We start from the raw sequence: 23,144 nt of genomic DNA on the forward strand, positions 1-23,144 counted from the left end.
ACTTTGCTGAGAACTGTGTTTAGAACGTTGACACTTTATTTCCCAGAGATCATACAACTGGTACCCACTCACTCACAGGAACCCACCAGTTTGGCACACCTTCTTTTGGCACACACATAACAGGATCCAAAAACAGCTGACCCGTACAGAAACAAACCACACCGTCGTCTGGCCCTCCTGTCCAGCCATATTTAGCAGCACCGGCCCAGTGTCCCAAATTCCATACATAGTGCATTACTTTTGACCAGAGCCCTATGGAGTAAGGGGGGCCACTAATCCTTTTCGGGATGGCAAAAGGTTTTCAGTGTAAACCTAAACGACTAACACCAAATGTATGTAGAAAAGATCATGGACCTATATATTTTTTAATAAGATCATCTTTGAGAACAAAAAAATCACAAAAATAGTAACTAGACAGTCGGAGATTATCTAAAATTTAAAAAATGTCATGGCATGGGGCCCCCATTGATTTTGTTATAATGTTTGAGTCACTCAGCTAGCATAAGAACACAGCATAAGCCATTGCAAAATGTGTAGAATTGTAGAACATTTGCTATAAAATGGCCATTTTTTCTCTCAGCCCAATGACAAAATATGGTAGAATTGCAGGAAATTAACTTTTTAAAAGCTAAATGTTGTCTCTGCAGCCAAGAGGAGGGCCTCTAAAATGTTTGATTGGAGACCACGCCATTGGCCACGTCCATTACCACGCCCCCCCACGCCCACCACCTAAGCCCCATTTTGTTCAAGAAAAAAACCCTGGTGTGTCAAGTTCCAACGTATATTTGTAGCAGTGGAGGCCCCTCAGAGGAGGAAGGGGAGGACCATCCTCCTCACTTAGTTTAATAAAAATTAAAATAGGAACACATTTAAAACGTTATCCTTTTTAGATAAAACTATACAAAATATATTTACGTCACCAAATAATTGATTAAAACACACTGTTTTGCAATGAAGATCTACAGTCGCCTCAACAGCACTCTGTAGGGTAGCACCATGGTGTAGCCGAGGACAGTTAGCTTCCGTCCTCCTCTGGGTACATTGACTTCAATACAAAACCTAGGAGGCGCATGGTTTTCAACCCCTTCCATAGACTTACACAGTTATTATGACAACTTCCGGAGGACATCCTCCAACCTATCAGAGCTCTTGCAGCATGAACTCACATGTTGTCAATCCAATCAAAGGATTAGAGAAGGAATCTAGTACTGAAAGCATAAGCTACAGCTAGCTAGCGCTGCAGTGCATAAAATGTGGCGAGTAGTTCACTCAAAGAGAGAGACAGACAATAGTTAAACAGTTTTGAACAAATACATTTCTTGAAAAACGAAGGAGAACCAAGAGAGAGAGAGAAAGCGATAGCTATATTTAGTTTATTTTTTAAACTTTCACTTTCAGTTAGCTACTTAGCTAGTAAATGCAGCTAGCTAGCTAGTTTAGCCTACTCAAACACCCGGCTCAAACAGACGGATGCTATGTTAGCTATGACTATCAAACACAACACTGGAACTCTTCCAAGTCAAGGTAAGCTTTTGGTTTTACTAATTTATTGCCACCGGAGCCCGCCGGTGTAACTGCTTACTGACTGTACACTGTAACGTTACTGCATGATTGTAGCAGGTTTACTAACGTGTTAGTTCTATTAGCTATGTTGACTATGACATTCTTTAGCTAATATGGTGACAACGATGTAGGCTGTGTGTAGCGGTTATGATATGGTTTGGCTTGGAAATTTTTTTTCGCCTGGTCACATACAGCTGATGTGTTGTGCATTATAAACTTGGTGGTTCGAGCCCTGAATGCTGATTGGCTGAAAGCCGTGGTATATCATACCGTATACCATGGGTATGACAAAACATGTATTTTTACTGCTCTAATTATGTTGGTAACCAGTTTATAATAGCAATAAGGCACCTCTGGGGTTTGTGATATATGGCCAATATACCACGGCTAAGGGCTGTGTCCTAGCACTCCACGTTGCGTCCTGCATAAGAACAGTCCTTAACCGCGGTATATTGGCCATATACCACACCCCCTTGGGCCTTATTGCTTAATTGAAGTCCATATGCGAAGGGAAAAGGTGAGAGGAGGAGAGGGCATACATGCGAGAAGGAATACAACTTGGCTGCTATGAAAGTGAACTGTGTTTACGTCTGATCAGAGGTGTATTTTTTATTTTATTTGTATTTAACTAGGCAAGTCAGTTAAGAACAAATTCTTATTTACAATGACGGCCTACCAAAAGGCAAAAGGCCTCCTGCAAGGACGGTGGATGGGATTAAAAATGTAAAATGTGGACAAAACACACATCACGACGAGAGACACCACAACACTATATAAAGAGAGACCTAAGACAACAACATAGCATGGCAGCAACACATGACAACACAGCATGGTAGCAACACCACATGACAACAACATGGTAGCAACGCAACATGGCAGCAGCACAACATGTTAGCAGCACAAAACATGGTACAAACATTATTGGGCACAGACAACAGCACAAAGGCAAGGTAGAGACAACAATACATCATGCACGTATTCATTCCGCCGATTCTGTTGTAAAACTTTTCTTAAACAGTAGAAAACGGCACGAAACGGGGATAAACAAACCTGGATTTGTCCAATAGAAACTCTTGTTTGCAACTGTTGGACTAATGGTTACACCCTAGATCACCTAGATGCAGGCAAGAGTGTGCAAGGCGTTATTGAATGTGTCACTGTCTGTCCATGTGTCACTGTCTGTCACCTCAAATTTTTCTCTCGACCTGTACATTCATAGGCTAGTTTGTAGCAACCTCATGATGGGGTATAGGGAAAATTTGAGTATCATGTAGTAGCCTAAACCTATCGATGTTAAATTGAACTGGGTGAATGGAATATGAATGACAGTCATCCAATATGCTGTAATAGAAATAAGGCCATGCTCATGAGAATAAAAATGTTTTGTCCTTCCTGATCTTAAACGGCAATGACCGCCACTGATTTGTAGCATTTGATGCATTGAGTCTTTTGGGGTTTTCAATTAGGTAAATGCAGATGGGCAACCCCATGCTTTAGCCTATTATTTAAAGTCGCTATGTTGCATCAGTTTTGCCTGACAACTCAAACTGAATTGTTGAAGTTGTTTGTGGTGAGGTTAAAATGAGGGGCCTCCCGAGTGGCGCAGCGGTCTAAGTCACTGCATCGCAGTACTTGAGGTGTCACCACAGACCCGGGTTCGATCCCGGGATGTGTCGCAGGCGGCCGCGACCGGGAGACCCATGAGGAGGCGCACAATTGGCCAAGCGTTGTCCAGATTAGGGGAGGGTTTGGCCGGCATGTCCTTATCCCATTGCGCTCTAGCGACTCCTGTGGCGGGCCAGGCGCATGCACGCTGACACGGTCGCCAGTTGTACGGTGTTTTCTCAGACACATTGGTGCAGCTGGATTCCGGGTTAAGCAAGTGTGTCAAGAAGCAGTGTGGCTTGGCAGGGTCGTGTTTCAGAGGACGCATGGCTCCCGACTTCCGAGTCCATACGAGAGATGCAGGGATGGGACAAGACTGTAACTGTCACGTTCGTTGAGTACAGGATTGGACCAAGGTGCAGCGTGGAATGCATACATGTTTATTAACTAAGAAAACACATGACAAAACAACAAAAGTAACGTAACGTGAAGCTCACAATGGCTACACACAAACAAGCCAAACAAGAGTCAAGATCCCACAACATAGGTAGGCAAAATGGCTACCTAAGTATGATCCCCAATCAGAGACAACGATCGACAGCTGCCTCTGATTGGGAACCACACCCGGCCAACATAGATCTACAATAACATAGAATGTACACATAGAAATTCACACCCTGACCAAACCAACCAAAGAAAACCGGGACAGTACCGCCCCAAAGGTGCGTACTCCGGCCGCACCAACCTGATTCATTAGGGGAGGGTCCGGGTGGGCATTCAGCCTCGGTGGCGGCTCCGGCTCCGGGCGTGACGTCCTCTCCCTTACTGCCTCCCCGTTGCACTCCTGGTCCGTCTGGACCTGGACCCCGGTGGAGCAGACTGCTCTGGCTCTGGACTGGAGCAGCTGACCGGGGCTGGACTAGGCACCGGTAGAGTGGACTGCTCTGACAATAGAGTGGAGCCGCTAACCGGAGCTGAACTGGACCCCGGTGGAGCGGACTGCTCTGGCTCTGGACTGGAGCAGCTGACCAGAGCTGGACTGGGCACCAGTGGAGCGGACTGCTCTGGCACTGGAGTGGAGCAGCTGACCGGAGCTGGACTAGGCACCGGTGGAGCGGACTGCTCTGGCACTGGAGTGGAGCAGCTGACTGGAGCTGGACTAGGCACCGGTGGAGCGGACTGCTCTGGTACTGGAGTGGAGCAGCTGACCGGAGCTGGACTAGGCACCGGTGGAATGGACTGCTATGGCACTGGAGTGGAGCAGCTGACCGGAGCTGGACTGGACACTGGTGGAGCGGACTGCTCTGGCACCAGCCGTACCGGGCTGGGTACACGCATCACTGATCTGGTGCGAGGAGCAGGCACGGGGTGTACCGGACTGGAGATACGCACTACTGGTTTGGTGCGAGGAGCAGACACGGGGCGTACCGGGCTGGCGACACGCACCACTGGTTTGGTGCGAGGAGCAGGTACGGGGCGTACTGAGCTAGCAACACGCACCACTGGTTTGGTGCGAGGAACAGGTACGGGCCGTACCGGACTGGATACACGCACCACTAGTTTGGTGCGGGGAGCAGGTACGGGGTGTACCGGGCTGGATACACGCACCACTGGTTTGGTGCGGGGAGCAGGTACGGGCCGTACCGGACTGGATACACGCACCACTGGTTTGGTGCGGGGAGCAGGTACGGGGCGTACCGAGCTGGCGACACGCACCACTGGTTTGGTGCGGGGAGTAGGTACGGGGCGTACCGGTCTGGGGAGGCGCACTGGTAACCCAGTGCGTAGAACCGGAGCAGGATATACTGGACCGTGGAGGCGCACTGGAGGTCTGGAGTGTAAAGCTGGCACAACCCGTCCTGGCTGGATGCCCACTTTCGCACGGCACGTGCGGGGCGCCAGCACAGGACGCACTGGGCTGTGAAGGCGCACTGGCGACACAGTGCGTATCTCCGCATAACTTGGTTCCTCAATGAACACACGCTCCTTACGGCGAGTACGGGGAGTTGGCTCTGATAAACCTGGCTCCGCCAGCCTCTGCTCTAAAGCCCGAGCTCTCTGCTGCTGGAGGGTTAACTCCTCTCTCAGCTCCTCCTGTTGCCTGGCCAGCTCCTCTCTCCTTGCATCCACTAATCCCTTCTCCCTTTGGGCCTCCTGCAGCGCCTTCTTCTGAAGTGAGAGCTCCTGCTCCCTCTTCTTTAACAGCCCCCCCCCAAAATGTTATTGGGGCTGTCTCTCGGGCTTCATTCGTCGTCGGCACCGTTGGCGTCACCGTTGATCCGGACTCCAGCCCTCCTCCATTACCTTACCGTAACGGACGGCTTCCTCCTCTGTAATTTTCCCCCAACCGAGGAGGACATCCACCAATGTTGCCTCCCGCTGTGTCCAGGGTGTTTGCTCCTCCTGGGCACGCTGCTTGGTCCGTTGGTGGTGAGATCTTCTCTCATGTTCGTTGAGTACAGGATTGGACCAAGGTGCAGCGTGGAATGCATACATGTTTATTAACTAAGAAAACACACGACAAAACAACAAAAGCAACGTAACGTGAAGCTCACAATGGCTACACACAAACAAGCCAAACAAGAGTCAAGATCCCACAACATAGGTAGGGAAAATGGCTACCTAAGTATGATCCCCAATCAGAGACAACGATCGACAGCTGCCTCTGATTGGGAACCACACCCGGCCAACATAGATCTACAATAACATAGAATGTACACATAGAAATTCACACCCTGACCAAACCAACCAAAGAAAACAGGGCTCTCAAGGCCAGGGCGTGACAGTAACTAACAAGTGGATATCACAAAATTGGAACACCTACTAATTCAACATTGTAGAATAATAGTGAAGACATCAAAACTATGAAATAACACATATGGAATCATGTAGTAACCAAATAAGTGTTAAACAAAATATATTTTATATTTGAGATTCTTCAAATAGCCACCCTTTGCCTTGATGACAGCTTTGCACACTCTTGGCATTCTCTCAACCAGCTTCATGAGGTAGTCACCTGGAATGCATTTCAATTAACAGGTGTGCCTTCTTAAAAATTAATTTGTGGAATTTATTTCCTTCTTAATGCGTTTGAGCCGATCAGTTGTGTTGTGACAAGGTAGGGGGGATACACTGCATGTGTATTTCCCACCGTAAAGCATGGAGGAGGAGGTGTTATGGTGTGAGGGTGCTTTGCAGGTGACACTGTCTGTGATTTATTTAGAATTCAAGGCACACTTAACCAGCATGGCTACCACAGCATTCTGCAGCGATATGCCATCCCATCTGGTTTGGGCTTAGTGGGACTATCACTTGTTTTTCAACAGGACAATGACCCAACACACCTCCAGGCTGTGTAAGGGCTATTTGACCAAGAAGGAGAGTGATGGAGTGCTGCATCAGATGACCTGGCCTCCACAATCCCCCAACCTCAACAAATTGAGATGGTTTGGGGGTGAGTCGGACCGCAGAGTGAAGGAAAAGCAGCCAACAAGTGCTTAGCATATATGGGAACTCCTTCAAGACTGTTGGAAAATCATTCCAGGTGAAGCTGGTTGAGAGAATGCCAAGAGTGTGCAAAACTGTCATCAAGGCAAGGGGTGGCTATTTGAAGAATCTCAAATATAAAATATATTTTGATTTGTTTAACACTTTTTTGGTTACTACATTATTCCATATGTGTTATTTCATAGTTTTGATGTCTTCACTATTATTCTACAATGTAGAAAATAGTAAAAAAATTAAGAAAAACCCTTGAATGAGTAGGTGTTCTAAAAAATAAAGCAAAAAGAGGGGTGTCATCAGCGGATCATCTCTAACCAATCAGAGTATCAAAGCCAAAGCTTTCAAATAGGCGCTTTACCCACGTGTGTTCTGACTCTGGCACAACACATCAGTTTCTGGGACCAATCAGAATGGTTAGAATGTGTTTCCGTTTTAGAAATCGTCTGGGAGGTACTCAGATCCAGACTCATTGTGGAGAAGAAACAAACGTACGTGGGCGTGGCACAGCGTTTGGCTGGAACAAGGAGTGTGCGTAACCAGGCAAGCATCAGTTGGGCTAAAGGTTATAATGCTTTAAAAGGCAAAATTATATTTCAGATGGTGTCAACATAATTTAGTTTTAACTCATTTTGGAGTATAATGTCCTTATAAAAAGTCACCAGTGTGACCTTCTCACAACACCCCCCCCCCCCCCCCCCCCCCACACACAGTTGAATGATGACCTCCCATTACATTCCATGAAGCAGTGTGTGCCTATTGTCCTCCTCTAACTAAACAGCAAAAACAGGATGTTCTTAACATGCCGCGTCATTGTCCTTGTCAGCTGCAGTTGAAGAGGAAGTTGCGTTATGCCAGAAAAACTGTGATGCACAACCCCCAGATAGAGAATACAGTGCTGCGTGCCCTCAATGGACAGGTCTGTCTGTGGAAAAATTACTCTAAAAAAGTTAAAAAGGTGCTTTATTTTGGCTACTCTACAGCATATTTTTTCCACACAGACACAGCACAGCCTTATGTGTGTTCCAGTCAGGATTCAGTTCTTGTATTCTAGGTGTGTGAATGGGGAACTGATAATAATACCTTTCTCCAGTTTGGCAGGGACTCACAGCCCCCTCCTTCACCCTCATCCTTACTCCACCCCTTTGGACCGGGACCATAGGAAACGGTCTAGGACAATGAGCAGCACACTCGGCAACAAAACGCTGGGGCTTCTGTGCTGCAGATCACAGGAAGTCTCTCCTTGTGGCAAATGAATGCACTGTATGTGAGAGACATGAGGTCCCCTTATCGAAGGCAGTGAGTGACCCACATACTGGGCCTGACTGACTGGGACTGGTATTGAAGGCTCCTTTAACCAGAGAGGGAAACATCCTGCTTCTCATTACAAAGCGGGTCCTCTTTAGCTATGTTTACATGTGCACATTGATTATCATCTCAATTGAAGACAGGTGAGTCGACCCAATGTAATTGAGCAGATCTAACTAAGAGCTTCAGCTGTCTATAGAAAAGTGTTCTGGTGTTCAGATCACTGTGGTGTAATTTGTGGTGTTGAGCTGTTCTGTTACCTGCGGGAACGATGACGCGGCGCTCGTTGGTGGTCATGTTGGGGGGAGCGATGAGCTTGTCCTCCAGGTAGCTGCTGTATGTGACGGGGGCAGTGCCCTCACCTCCGCTGGACAATTTCCTGTTCTTCCCCATGCTGCAGTCGTCAGGAGAGTTCCTGTTAGGACAGAACACAGAGTGATGGGGTCAGTCACAAAGAGGCAGAGTCATCCATATATGGGCGGAGTCAATCCCAGAGGGGTGAAGTCAACCACACCTGCAATGCTCATCAAGAATTACAATTAGAATAACTTTATTTTTCCAGTGAAGGAACTTCTTGTTTGGAGTGGTTCAAAAAGACTAAGGTTACAACACAAAACATAGACATAGCAGGCTACGCAGTAGACCCACTATGCACAAATCATAGTCTCACCAGACATTCTAGCCTGAGGACAAAGTTACACAAATAACAAACATCTAGGACAGTACAATACAATATTGTGAACATTCATGTGTAATAGCCAGGACTTCCGTTGGTTATCGATTTCAGGCTACCAAAACCAAAGAGTTTTAATTGCTGATATTGTAGCAGTCTCAGATGATCAGACTAGCCGTCCGCATTGATAGTTCATCACGCTCACGGCAGCATTCTCTGAGACCTATGCCCTAACTGGTAACACTACATTGGAACATCTGTTTATCAACTGTTTGTTAACCATTAGTAAACTGTTTGTTGATGATTATCTATCTGTTGTTCATGTATTTATCCCATACATTCATGTTGACCCAAAAATCTCCCCATAACAATGCTAGCGTGTGCCTCAATGCCCAAACAGAGGAGACATGTAATTTTGATTTCAACTCTCCTCCCACCACAAACTGCGAAACAAAGTAGTCTCAGATTTTTCATCTCTACCAACTATGGCTGCAACCTATGCCCCGCAGCTCTCCTGAAGCCACATAAAAAGAGAGGGATCTCCACTAAAATAAAGTGGAGGGGAGGGAGTAGTGCCAGAGGCCCTGGACCCCATAAATGACCCCATTCCAAATGACTCTTCTCCCCTTATTATAGCTGCTGATTCCCCCGGGGCGTGGTCAACAGATGGGATGGATTACCCATGGAATGTCGCATAAATTCATATCAACCTCCTGTGGCCAAGATATTAACCATTTTGGGACCATTTATTGGAATCAAAGTCATGTGTCAACCAACTGTTGGCCTCTCCCGACCCAGCCTTGATGGAGAGGCTGTCCTGCCACGGGTACAGGCCAGATGCATGTGATTTGGGAAGAACTGTTTCAAAGTAAAAAACACAAAAGTGATTTATTGTCAGATCTGGTGTTGGAGGGATTTTTTTATCCAGTCGTATTTCAATAGCGCGAACACTAATGATTAATGTTAGATTACAGTAACTATTCTACGGCACTTTAATCGAGAGAGGTTTTATACTTATTCTCAAGATTAATTGCCTGTAATGCTGGTAGTCCCAAAGACTGTCCATTGACAACATGTTGGTGTCCATTTCTTTTTCCTACAGGATTATTCTTATAACTGGAATGATCCAGTTTCCAGATTGGAATGTTAACGTGAGACTTTCAACTGAAATTACCACATTGCTGCTGCAACATGGACCACCTTAAATACCTTGTGTTTTTCACTTGGCAGAAATGGGGCCTCCCAAAGGGGGTCTCTCTTACATGTGTCTATAAATGTTAGCAACTGGGCTGCAGACACTAGAGACCCCAGTCAATGGGGTTAAGAGGGTCAACATATAAAAAAATCAGGTGAAAGCTTCACTACGAATATTTCAGGTGGAAGAAAATGGCTGCTTTCAGCCAAATAGCACAACCTGAGTGATTACCTTCCCAGAAGATGGAACTCTCATCATTAGGGAATCCATCATTAAGCCATAAGGATATGATATCTGGATCTACGAGTTGAACAAGAGGTGAGAGATGTCCAAGGTGTGACTTGGGACTAAAAAGTCCCTAGAAATTCGCCTGATTGAAAAACATTCTGCCAGTTTGAGTTTGACTAAAAAATGCGATAATATCATATTGGGCAGTATTAGGAGTAAAGTTTCAAGCTGTTGCAAAATATTGCCTGATACTAAACTAGGCCAAAATAAAACTTCCAATATGAAAAGGATGTTGGGGGGAATTCAGATGGCCAAACAAGCCTAAAACAATTAGTTTTATAGAACATTTGCAGACAAATCATACTTCACATGCATTCCCTAAATGTAATGCACATAGCCCATACTTCAACATTTCTAATCATTTCTAATCATATCAGTCAATGCAGAAGAGAGAGAGAGAATTAGCATTCATCTTTGCCAATTCATAATTTATGTTTTTTTCTTATGGGCCCAGTTTAAGAAAAAAAAGAAGAAAAAAAATCCAACTGGAGAGGGAGACAAGCAAATTGTCTTTCTGTGATCAAATTACGCTTGATTGAGTTTAACAGTTTGGGGAGAAGACAATACTGCTGCAGCCTTCCACTAATTAATTGTGAAAGTAGACCTATCTACAGTGGCATGTATTCATGGATGTCATGGGATGCCAGGCTTCCCCAAATATCTGACCAATATTTATTTATTTTGTATAAAACAATCTATTTCGTCTGTGTTTTCATAATTTTCCGTCAATTTGCAAATCATCCAAGCAAGGGAAACAGCACCCCTCTGTCTCAGTATGTGTAGCCCATGTAAAGAGTATGACTCCCGTAGCATTTTATTATTGATGCCAGCAAGTATTTGGCCTCCCTTGATAACCTACAGGTTATGGAAAATATGCTCTTTTAATATTTCTCCAGTAGGTTTCCTCAAGGAGAAAGCCTTCAATTCTATGTAAAATATAATAAAACAAAAATACTATAGTAAATACTACAGTAATGTCCTCAAAAACACTACAATATAATACAATCTGCAAAAACACTACATTAATTACTATAGTATATACTACAATTTTATTTTACTACAGTATTTATACTATAGTTAACAGTAAAGACTACAGTATACTACAGTAAATACTACAGTATTCACTGTAGTGTTTTTCAGATTTTAGTCCGCAGAAACACTACTGTGAATATTACAGTAAAGTCCACAAAACACTACAGTAAATACTATACTATTTTTACCATAGTATACTATAGTAATTTTTTCACGTAGGCAGTGCACTTTCTCTATTGCCTCCCACTCAGTATGAGTCACCATCAGAGGCTTACGGCGGCAAAGCGACTGTAAACTACTGTCCACTGGGCCCAGACACATGCTAAAACACATTCAACCCTCTCTATCACTGTAGAGAGAGAGAGAGAGACAGATATATAAGAATGAGAGGGAGAGAGAAAGAGGGTGAGCTAGATAGAGTGTGTGAGAGAGAGCGAGAGGCGTCCCATCGGCCCTGGCTTGAATCTAACATTGTTAATTCTTCTCCAGGTTTGGGTCGGCTAATTCATCTACCAAGAGGTTGGGCTCCCGGGCCCACTTCACTTCCCATAAACCCTGCTGCTGCTCACTGAGGGTACTGGAGTGGGGGAGCAATGGAGGGGGGCATTGGAGGGGTGGTCCACACACCCATTAAATCCAGATAATGAGGGTAGCCTCAGGACCCCCGCTAGCCCCCACGTCAACATTCCCTGCAATAATTCCCATCGCTGAGGCTATCTGTCACCCAGCTGTACCCTTACACCTCCCATTTATAAGCCATAACTCAGGCTGAAGAACCCCATTGCCATGGCATGTAACGGGATCTTGAAAATTATCCACTCTGGAAACTGGACCAAACTCCTGGGATGCTTTGGAACACTCCGGGTTGAGCTTTGGGTCCCCAGATGCACACATACACATGCACGCCTACACACAGACATACGAGTGTGCACACACATGCACCACGCACGCGTGTGAGCACACACACACACACAGCTCCCGGCGTACAAACACCTGCAGTCTTCCCCCCTCCAAACACACACATACTGTATCTTTATTTGGCCTAGTGAATAGAGGGGAGGATGGTGGTGTGTGCGGGAGCAGCAGTGCTGTCTAAGTGTTGATCTCCACTGTAAATCTTCCTCTGCTCCCTGACTCATCACTAATTGGAACAATCTTTCCTGTGTCTCACCGCCAGATAAATAAGGCCCTCTGCCGGGGTGTCTGTGGAGATGCCCGCTCCAAAGATGGGGATAGCTGTGTGGGGATGGGGGGCTGGATGGATGGAGGTTGGGGTTCTTGCGCGTGTGAAACCTGTTATAAATATTACTGCCGTCCCTTTTTTTGGGGTACAGCTGTTTTGAGTTTGGGATTCAAACAGCAGCAACTCTGTCTTGGACTGGGACTCAGGCAGCTTTGCCTGTTGTTTTTTTCCCTCTGCTTCCTTCTCTCCTCTGAAAACATAATTCAAGTTCCTTGTCTGTTTGGCAAGTAGTTTGGCTGTTGGCTGTCACTGTGTAGGCCAGGCAAGACTCTTTACTATTGATGGGTGGCTTAGGGGTGTAAACAACAGACGTCCCTTTAACTGACTCTATACCACCGCTTTAAATTTTCTGCCTCCGTAATTCAAAATATTTACACTGCGAGTTTCGATTTCAGGCCGCAGCGACCCGCCTGTTTAAAGTACATTCATAGAAATGTAGACAATAGACAGGAAATCAGGGCCACAGGTAGCCCGGCTGCAGCACAGTGCACAGTGTACCTCAGGGTGTAGCACTGTGACCCTTAGGACGAGGTGGTTCTATGTCACTACACCCCTTCTAATGCTAGCACTCTCCAGAGCACACAGGATATGGGCCAGACATATCATATGGTATCATGTAGCTTAGTTGGATTACACTGTCCAGACAGATAGGTATATGTTAGGGTAGAACCTTAGGCAGGCCATCCTTCAAACTAAATGATATAGAATTTGCACGTATCTTAGCTAGCAGATTGTAACAGGCTAATGTGATGCTCCATTAGCAGTTACAGGATAGATACTGTTTGGCGTAGCACAGACAATTTTCGACGAACCTTAACTTGGATACTATCTTCGTTCTTGATTCGGCCAAACATGTGTCTTCTAAAATGTCCATGTCCAGTTGCAGGTGGTTCGTTTGAATTGAGAAAATGCTCCTGAAAATAACTGTTGGTCACTAAATCCTGCGAGACCTAGGACCATGAAAAAACGTCTAGCTGGAGCTCGTCTGAGCGGTTGGCCCGCTATTAATTTACGCTGATTGCTTAGGTTCTGCTCACTACAGTGTTGTCCAGTTAGAACACAATGTTGAGGCCCATTACTGTCTTAATTGTCACCACCACACACACACACACACACATGCGGACACAGCTGCTTCCATTGAAGGGTTTTTTATAGATGTGGTTCTACAAAAGGCAGAGTAAACAATCATTAGGATCCATGCAGAGCAATACACAAAAATATAGGCCTACGCCATTGTAATAATATACAAAGTCTACATGCAAGTCAAGGAGATGTACAAACATAATGCATGATATTATACCTACAAATGACTGCTGTAATATAGCTTGCAACCCAGGGATATTTACACATCATAAAAAATAACCATGTGACAGAAAGAGAGAAATGGAAGACCTAAGGCCATTAAGGCATGGCTCGCTCTATGGCCTGGCTACAGATCTTATGTAAGGCAATTAGTTACTGCGCATGTGCTAGCGCACGAGAGCAGGCTGGAAAGTTCCTGATAATAACAGTAGCATATAATGCTATATAAATCCCTGCGGTAGCATGTGATAAACACTTCTAATATAAAGTTCATTAGCAACACTCAATAGGTAGAAATGCAATAGGCTACTGATAATATGGCAATGCAAAGACATTAATGAATAACAATAGCACTAGCATTAGCTACAAGATAACCATAACAAACTTTACTCTCAAACACCCAAAACCTAGCAAATAGGCCTAGTCCTGCAAGGGTCAGACATTGTACACACCTATACATATTTCACAACACTTAGATGTTCGATTGGATGCACAACACTTCAAGATAGGAAAACAGCATGTTGGAGTCCGTTATTACACAATACTTGCTTCTTCTCGAGAAGGCAGGTGAACATACTCTAACTTGAGGTGTGCGGGTGAAGCCCTGGAGTGCGTCCAAGCACTCTGATTGGTTGGATGAACAGAGGTGTGAAGGGTGATTGACAGGGCTGCAGGCCAATCAGATTGAGAGGGCCAGCCTTTTGTACAGCCGCCATTGGATTTCCAAAGAAACTTAAAATAATAATAATAATAATATAATATGCCATTTAGCAGACCTCAGTGGGGGGCTTAGTCCTGAAAGGGCGTAGTCCTATCCTGAAGGACAGGCAGGCAGAGAGGCAGAGCAGTGATGGGAACAGACAAGGTGGGTCCAGTCCTAGTGAGCATCTGGCCGAATTAAAAGGGCAGCTGATTGATACTGTCACTTTAGAGGACCATGGGGGCCAGGGGGGTGCCGGAAAAGCTGCACGTAAGGGGCTTAGGGGCCACCCCGCGTGGGAGGTGCACAGAGGCGCAGAAACAGTTCTGGGCTGCCACTTGGAATGCCACAGGTGTGGCGAAAGACCCTCTATCTCAGCTGGTGCAGGGCCGCTGGGGCCCATCCGTTGAGTACAATGCCGGAGGCTGGCCACGGCTGGAGGCGGTGGCTCGCCTACTGCAACGAAGGAATGTGGCAGGCTTGCCACAGCTGTCGTTAGCAGCTCGCTGGCTGCTGATGGCGAAGGCTCCCATGGTGAAGCAGGTGGGGCGAGGCCCATCAGGGATCCTAAGGCAGGGCCCGGCTGGGCCCCAGAGACAAGGCCAGGCGGTTCCCTAGGTGCGAGGGCCGGAGGGTCTTCCAGTGCAGGAGGCGGGCGGCCCCCAGGAACTGGAGACAGCAGGCCCCCCGGGTCAGGGAATGGTGGGTCCCCCAGGTCAGGGGGCTGAGAGCAGGGCAGGAAACTCAGGGCCTGATAGTGCCGGGGACTTGAGGACAGCAAGTCAGGAGGCTGCGAACCTAGCTGAGCAGGGAACTTCTAGCCTAGAGCTAGTATAGGCGACTGGGTGCCGGCTGAGACTGGGGTTGGGAACTGGCTAGGGGCAGGGACTGCACACCTAGAGAAGCAGATAACTCTGAGCCTAGCGAGACGGAAGACCCAGGACCTAGAACTAGGGCAGGAGGTTTGGTGTGTAGCACTGGGGGAGCTGACTGTTTGCTGACTGAGGCTGACTCTAACTTGAGGTGTGCGGGGCGGAGCCCTGGAGTGCATCCAAGCGCCCTGATTGGTTGGATGAACAGAGGTGTGAAGGGTGATTGACAGTGCTGCAGGGAGAGGGCCGGCCTTTAGTACAGCTCCATTCATGGAATGAATACATTTCTTGCTCTATGAAGTAATCCAACAATGTGTATACCGCCATTTTTTCTATTTAAATAGTTTTTTAGTTTGTTTTCTTAGTTTTTTTACCCCCTTTTTGTGATATCCAATTGCGATCTTGTCTCATCGCTGCAACTTCCCAACGCGCTTGGGAGAGGCGAAGGTCGAACCCGTGTCTGTAGTGATGCCTCAAGCACTGCAATGCAGTGCCTTAGACCGCTGCGCCACTCGGGAGGCCATCTTGTCTATTTAAAATCTCTCATTGATCGAGACAGGTGAGTGTCATCATGACATGACTTTGGGTTGGACCCACCTGTCTCAATCAATGAGAGAAGATTTGAAATAGACAAGATGGCAGCGTACCCATTGTTGGATTACTTCATGGAGAAAAATTTTGATTTATTTTAATATCAGAGCATTTTCTCAATTCAAACGAACCACCTGCAACTGGACACAGACATTTTGTTTGGCTGAATCGAGAACGAAGACAGTATCGCCAAGTTAAGGCTGGTCGAAAATTCTCTGTGATACGCCAAAACAGTAACGGCTAATGGATCTGTCATGTAAAGAAGTTCATTTTGTATTGGCTCACTGAGCAGATATTTCTGCAGTTGCTCAGCACTCCTGATATTTTACTGAAAATACACTTTCTTCAATTACTTGACCAAAATGACTCATAAGTAAGTGGTTAGGTTTCAAACAAATGTTATTTTAATAACATTTGAAATATCTATGCAAAGAAACTATTTGTTTCGCATTCAACCAGTATGAAAGTCAATATAGAAGTCAAGCTAATGGTGGACTGCTTTACCTTTTGCCGTTGGCCTGTCCACTGTTGCACTCCATCTTGATGGTGACGCGGGTGGCTGGCTGGGACAGCCAGTCCTGCTGGTGCACCCTGGGGCTCATCTTGGCCGTCTGGCCGTACTCGCTGGCTGACGCTGCCGTCATCTCCGCCTTGGCGTGGTGGGGAGTTCCGTAGGCACACTCGAACAGCGACTGGTCCTCACTCACAACTGACAACGCTTCCTGTACACAGAAAGAAAAAACAAAGACACATCCCTCTTAGATCTCCATTACAATCAAAGCTTCATTAACTTGGTTTACAATCAACTGGTTCAGATTCATTAAGTGTGGATTTTGGCATGAACCGAGTACAATTGATTGATTTGTGATCCTAGGGGCTCTGCAAAAATTACAGGTAACGTGTGACCAGTCTGTGATTTAAACCCTAAGCTTTACACACATTATGTGGTGGATATAATAGTAGATTGCAGTCTGATGAATACCTCCTTGTGTGCTCATTGTTTTGTTGGAAAATGGCAGACAGAATGACCCCTGGAAAGTGCACCTGAAAACCAAGCCCCCTAATTATAGAGGGATTACCGTGGCCAGTAAGTGCTCTAGTTTCACTCACATCTACCTCGGTTGAATTAGAGCACAGCACAGAAGTATACATTATGATTAAACCAGCAGGGTGTCTACCAGTCCTTATAATACATAAAGTTCTCATTATACATTAATAATATCCACATATGATCAAGAACATGGGCAAAGAGCACCAATATTAACAAACTTGACCCTCTTACCTTAGCCACCACATGCTAACCCTAGTAACCACTAACATTTCAGAGGCATTATGTCCAACCTTTCATCTTCCTCACAGGACAATAGCTACATCCTGGCATCACAGACCATTCACCCAGAGCCAACCAGATGTGGATAGACCTCCTTAAGAGTCTGGCTTCTTCCAAGGTAACTTCCTGTTCTTTCTTTGGAGGTTCCCCTGCTGGCCACTGTCAGTCTGTCGCCCAATGACTGCTTTAGGGGGTTTACACTTCTTACTTCACATTAAGTAGTCTGCGCCAATGGCATTAAATTCAATATAAATTGAATTAAACTTTTTAGGCTTTCATAAATGTCCAGAATCTCCAAAGACTCTCCCCTGATTTAGCTGTAAAAAGAACTCAAGGCAAAGCAGGATGGTGTTGTAATGTGGTCCTCTGTAGCTCAGCTGGTAGAGCATGGCGCTTGTAACGCCAGGGTAGTGGGTTCGATCCCCGGGACCACCCATATGTAAAAATGTATGCACACATGACTGTAAGTCGATTTGGATAAAAGCGTCTGCTAAATGGCATATTATTATTATATTATTAATGCACTGACACAGATTGAGAGAGAATCAGGTTTTGTGCCCAGGTATTCTTTAGGCTATTGGGTTGGGTCAGGACATAGAGAGGATATTCTGTATTAATCTCATACACTTTGACTGGTACAACAAAAGGAGCTTCAGTATACCGTTACATTTTCTTACAGACTGACAGAGGCTCAGTCAGTGAATGCATGTCAGGAGTTTGTTGTGATGTTAGGAGACCACAGACCTGCTAATATGTGGTTATCTCATCACTGGGTATCCTCCCTGAAATCACAATGGTGTCAAGGCCTCACTCAGATCCCCATGTGTACTTGGACGCATCTTGCTCCAAGAAAGATTGAATCACATACAGCCCAAAATACAAACCATTGGAAAAGGCCTGCCTAAAATATAACAACTAATTTATGTTTATAGTGCACAGTAAAGCTTTACGATTTTTTTCCACATTCAAAGAAGGGACTCTTAATTTGAAAATCTTAAATGTTGATTTGTCTACTGTTTATATTTCAAAGTCCTTCCTGTCTCATCCCATCTATCACAAATCAACGGGACCTTACAGTTACTAAGTCCATTAAACACCTATGACTAACACAAGCACACACCTTTTCCCACAAATGCCATGACGTGGCAACCTGTCTCTAATTTTCCCAGTATTGTTCTTAAGTCCCTTTTGCTAAAACACTGTATTTTGGTTACATATACCAGAGTCCAACCGTTCCCTTGTTTCCTTCCTTTGTGCTCCTTAGCCCTCCTCAACCTGCCCTCCTCTCTCTCTCTTGTGGAAGGAGTAACAGCCCTGATCTGGTGACAGGTCAAGAGGCTGGCCTCAAATCAGTTAGGAGGAAAAGGAATCCTTCTCGGAAAGCAGGTTAATCTAGTGGGGACTGGTCGTCCCTGATATGTCAGCTGCAAACCACATTACAGAGCAGAGCAGGCCGGGCACCTTGACCCTCACCTGAGAGAGGACGGAGAGAGGGGGGCAGAGAGCATGATATACATGAGCTGACCCCAGCCAGCATGAACAAGGGGCACACGCACACACACAGCTTTTGTTCGTCCAACACAAACAGAACAGAACCACATCCACTCACAGCTTATGTTCAGCCATTATCCTATGTAAAAGACTATAAAGCCAGAAACCGACTAAAAAGCAACCAACTGACAGGCCAACTGAGAGATCTGTAATCAATCACAGCTGGGATTTTTGATAAACGTGTGGATTAAAACCATTGAGTGGCATTTTAATGCAGTCTGTTTACATTGGGTCTGGGAAACAATTTATGGAAAACACTGGAAAGCCGTTATTGAAAAATATTTGGCTGCCATGAAGCCAACAGAAATATGTGAGAAAACAACATGACACTAAAGACTAGATTTGCCGATCACATCGTAGAGGATATTCCATAAACACTATGACAAAATGAAGCAAACATAATTCGCCTTTAAATTTAAACTAAACTAGCGGAGAGCACAACAGCACATGAGTCTGTCTTGCCCCAAACTCAGTACAGTACATTCCTCTATGGCCCATTATCCCTCTTCTGAGGAAAGTGAGAGATTGTTTCACAACCTTAGTGTCCTGGGCCAAAGAAAATGAACACAGAATTAGGCAGGGAAGAATGAGGCTGCTTTGAGTCCAGTGTTCTTACTGAACCACGAGTCCACCAGAGAATAAGTCAAATAACATACACATTCAGGGAGGTCCTCTATGGGACCGTGTAGTGGAGTTCCACGGGCTGACACTCAAATGGGCAGCAGCATGGCCTTCTGGGTAGGGAAATGAACTGGTGACCAGAGGGCAGCTGGTTCAAATCAGAACTTGAGCCCATCCGAGGCATTTATAGTAAATTACCCTCCATAAATATTTAGCTTTATAAGTGGAAAATTGATATAGTACACTGTTAATTTGACCTCATATAATGCTGTGCAAATCACATTTAATAACAGTCAAAATAATGTTCGCCTGGGCTGGTTTACAGTACTTTTTGGTGGCCTTTCTGTCCTAAAACGTTTCTTCCAAAAACTTTTCCCTTTAGCTCCAGTGTCTCCAGGGTAATTCTGACCATATTAAGTAACATACAGAGCCATAGCCACAGTGTATTAGTCCCTCTAGTCCTGTAGTCACTTTGACTGGTACAACAAAAGGAGCTTCAGTATACCGTTACATTTTCTTACAGACTGACAGAGGCTCAGTCAGTGAATGCATGTCAGGAGTTTGTTGTGATGTTAGGAGACCACAGACCTGCTAATATGTGGTTATCTCATCACTGGGTATCCTCCCTGAAATCACAATGGTGTCAAGGCCTCACTCAGATCCCCATGTGTACTTGGACGCATCTTGCTCCAAGAAAGATTGAATCACATACAGCCCAAAATACAAACCATTGGAAAAGGCCTGCCTAAAATATAACTAATTTATGTTTATAGTGCACAGTAAAGCTTTACGATTTTTTTCCACATTCAAAGAAGGGACTCTTAATTTGAAAATCTTAAATGTTGATTTGTCTACTGTTTATATTTCAAAGTCCTTCCTGTCTCATCCCATCTATCACAAATCAACGGGACCGTACAGTTACTAAGTCCATTAAACACCTATGACTAACACAAGCACACACCTTTTCCCACAAATGCCATGACGTGGCAACCTGTCTCTAATTTTCCCAGTATTGTTCTTAAGTCCCTTTTGCTAAAACACTGTATTTTGGTTACATATACCAGAGTCCAACCGTTCCCTTGTTTCCTTCCTTTGTGCTCCTTAGCCCTCCTCAACCTGCCCTCCTCTCTCTCTCTTGTGGAAGGAGTAACAACCCTGATCTGGTGACAGGTCAAGAGGCTGGCCTCAAATCAGTTAGGAGGAAAAGGAATCCTTCTCGGACATACAGAGCCATAGCCACAGTGTGTTAGTCCCTCTAGTCCTGTAATCCCTCTCAATGAGGCAATTGGACTCATTCATTCAGAATGTCCCAGGCAGCCTTCCCAATGAGACATGGTGTGGTGTGGCTGCCCACAGGAAGCTCCCCTTCTCCCAGCATTTCCTGCATTGAAAGTTCCTGATAGTGCAGGAGGTGGGGAGTGCACAAGAGGAAGTGCTCGTCCATCGGCATTTTGATTGTTGCAGAGAGACTTGGAACACTTATGGAGTTTATGGGCGGATGAAGAGGGAGAAATAGAGATAGAAAGAGAGGGAGTGGGAGGGAGTACCTCCTACCATTTTTACACAGCAGGACATTGGGCAGTTAACCTTGTCGTAACGTCAGTAGTGCAGGTTATGGCCTCGCACTTCCCCCTCCTCCCATCGGGCGCACCGGTGGTGTAGTGGAGGGTATATGCAGGTATCCGCTGTATACCCGCTTATTTTTCAGTAGGCATTGCGTATACTCACTTCTTAATCCCCACGATGCGTATCAAAATAGTGTAGTGGAGGTATACGCAGTATAAGGCTGATGGAACAGATCACAATATTTAGCTGAACATTTTTACTATTATTTCCTTACATTTTAGGCGCAGCAATGTGCACCCGGCGGTAGGCCTACACGCGAATGTTCCAAAATGCAATTTGCGGGAAAACACCATTCTAAAATGTGCACCGCACATGCGAGCAGTTTCATGGACAGAGATAGAAATATATGTTAGAAATTTAGAAAGGGGGGAGATCTAAAGAACAATCATGGGTTGCTAATATGACTAGGATAATGTCTTTGGCTGCTAGATAATGAAAGAAAGTTGAAAGAAAACCAATAGAACAGGAGAACGCATATGAGGAAGTATTTACAAAATAATTGCCTCCACGTTTCTATGGTGGGATTTTGGCTATAGGCTACTTTGAAGCAAGATAAGATATGCTTCATAATATGCAGTAAAACCTCCAGGTTTCAAACAATTAAGGAACAGGACAAATATAGCGATGTTAATGATAGGCCTAACCTAGGGCTGTTGTGGTGACTGTATTGCCGCGGTCATGAGTCATGAAGGCAGTCAAATTCCACGTGACCATTTAGTCACGGTAATTAGGCTTCTCCAAGCTCTGATGCTGCTAATGGTCATTAGTAGCCTACCAAACTTGCTAACTGCCTGGTACTCAGCACTCTATTGTAGCTATAATCACTCTGACATCAATGCAAATGTAATCGAAAATCTAATCAAACACTTCATGAGAGCCCATTAGCTCATGTTGCGCAACATTTCTATAGGCTATGCAATTGAGCGAGAAAACAGAGTGATGGCCTCTATTAAAAAGAGGAGGATCCCATCAGCTTTATTTCTCAACTGTCCTAATATTAAGCACATGGCTTATCTTTACAACAGGAGTATAGCCTACCTGGCTGGCATGAAATTTAACCACGGGAAAAGCGTCCTCCATTTGCTATTTAAGTGCATAGATGACATGTATTTTTTCCCCTGCCCCTGTTTCGAGACAGGTGCATGATAATGGTTCATTCTAAATCAAAACAAATTTCACACATATATTATTTAGTATATGTAAAGACAAGATTAAATCAAGAATAGTCTGATGGGTGACAATATTAGCCTATCACTTGTGAATGATATATTATCACTTGTGAATGATGCCCAGAGTAAGGCAAGAAACAATGCCTTTTCTAATCATAGTCGCACACCTCATGTAGCCTAGCCCATAGGCCTATATGTTTTTGATAAGGTTTGTATCAAAACTAAAGTGGTCAAATAACATCTTAAAATTAAGCACATTAATCCGCTTTACACAGGGGGTAGAGCCTAACTGGCATACATAAGCAGCGCGTGAGTTTCAAGTTTGGGGAAGATCATTTTCACCATAAAAATGCACCTTTATAATAAAAGCATTACATGGATTTTCGCATTTGCGGTCACTTTTGATAATGGTGTTTTCCTGCTAATGGAACATTTGCGCGTATAGCCTACTGCTGTGTGTGCATTGCTGTGCTTATAATGTGAAGAAATAGCCTAATAGTTTATCAACATTTTAAGCTAAACATTCTGATCTGTTGCGTAAGCCACATTGCATAAAACATGTTTTTTTGATGCTAGTGGTTGTATTAATTTGGGATCTATCGCATCCCACAACTGTCCCAGACTATGTTTGGAATATTTATTTCTAGCACAGGATAGAATAGATCAACTTTTGTACTATGGGGGATAGTAGATTGACATAGGCTAGTGCTTTTGCTGTTCATTATGCCTACTCATCTTGTTGCCTGATTAAAATATCTTCAATTGGCACCTCGGAATTGGATAAGGATGCGCACAGTTGCATCCCCGATGTGTCTGTCTTCACTTGTAGCCTGTGAGAAAGACCCGATCACGTGATGGAAAGCCATTTGAGTGAGAGGTGCTTCGGCTCAGGCAGCACTCAGGGAGAAGGGCACAACGCAGCACTCTGGGTCAAGGTCACAATGGCCACAGGCATGGATTTTGTCAGGGTGCAT

The 23,144-nt window shown here is 45.0% G+C and overlaps 1 protein-coding gene across 2 annotated transcripts in view; it reads right to left on the minus strand.

Annotated features, from left to right (window-relative positions):
• LOC311135607 (transcriptional regulator Erg-like) overlaps window positions 1-23,144 on the minus strand; it is a 43,306-nt gene that overhangs the window by 14,754 nt on the left and 5,408 nt on the right. For both annotated transcript variants that reach the window (XM_084169621.1, XM_084169620.1), the window contains exons 2-3: window positions 16,378-16,595; window positions 8,238-8,392 (exon numbers count right to left, since the gene is read on the minus strand). In XM_084169621.1, coding sequence (XP_084025747.1) covers window positions 8,238-8,392; window positions 16,378-16,595 — 373 coding nt within the window. The remainder of the gene's footprint in view (window positions 1-8,237; window positions 8,393-16,377; window positions 16,596-23,144) is intronic.

Source organism: Coregonus lavaretus (assembly GCF_964263955.1).
Source record: "Coregonus lavaretus genome assembly, chromosome: 10".
Lineage (NCBI taxonomy): Eukaryota > Metazoa > Chordata > Actinopteri > Salmoniformes > Salmonidae > Coregonus > Coregonus lavaretus.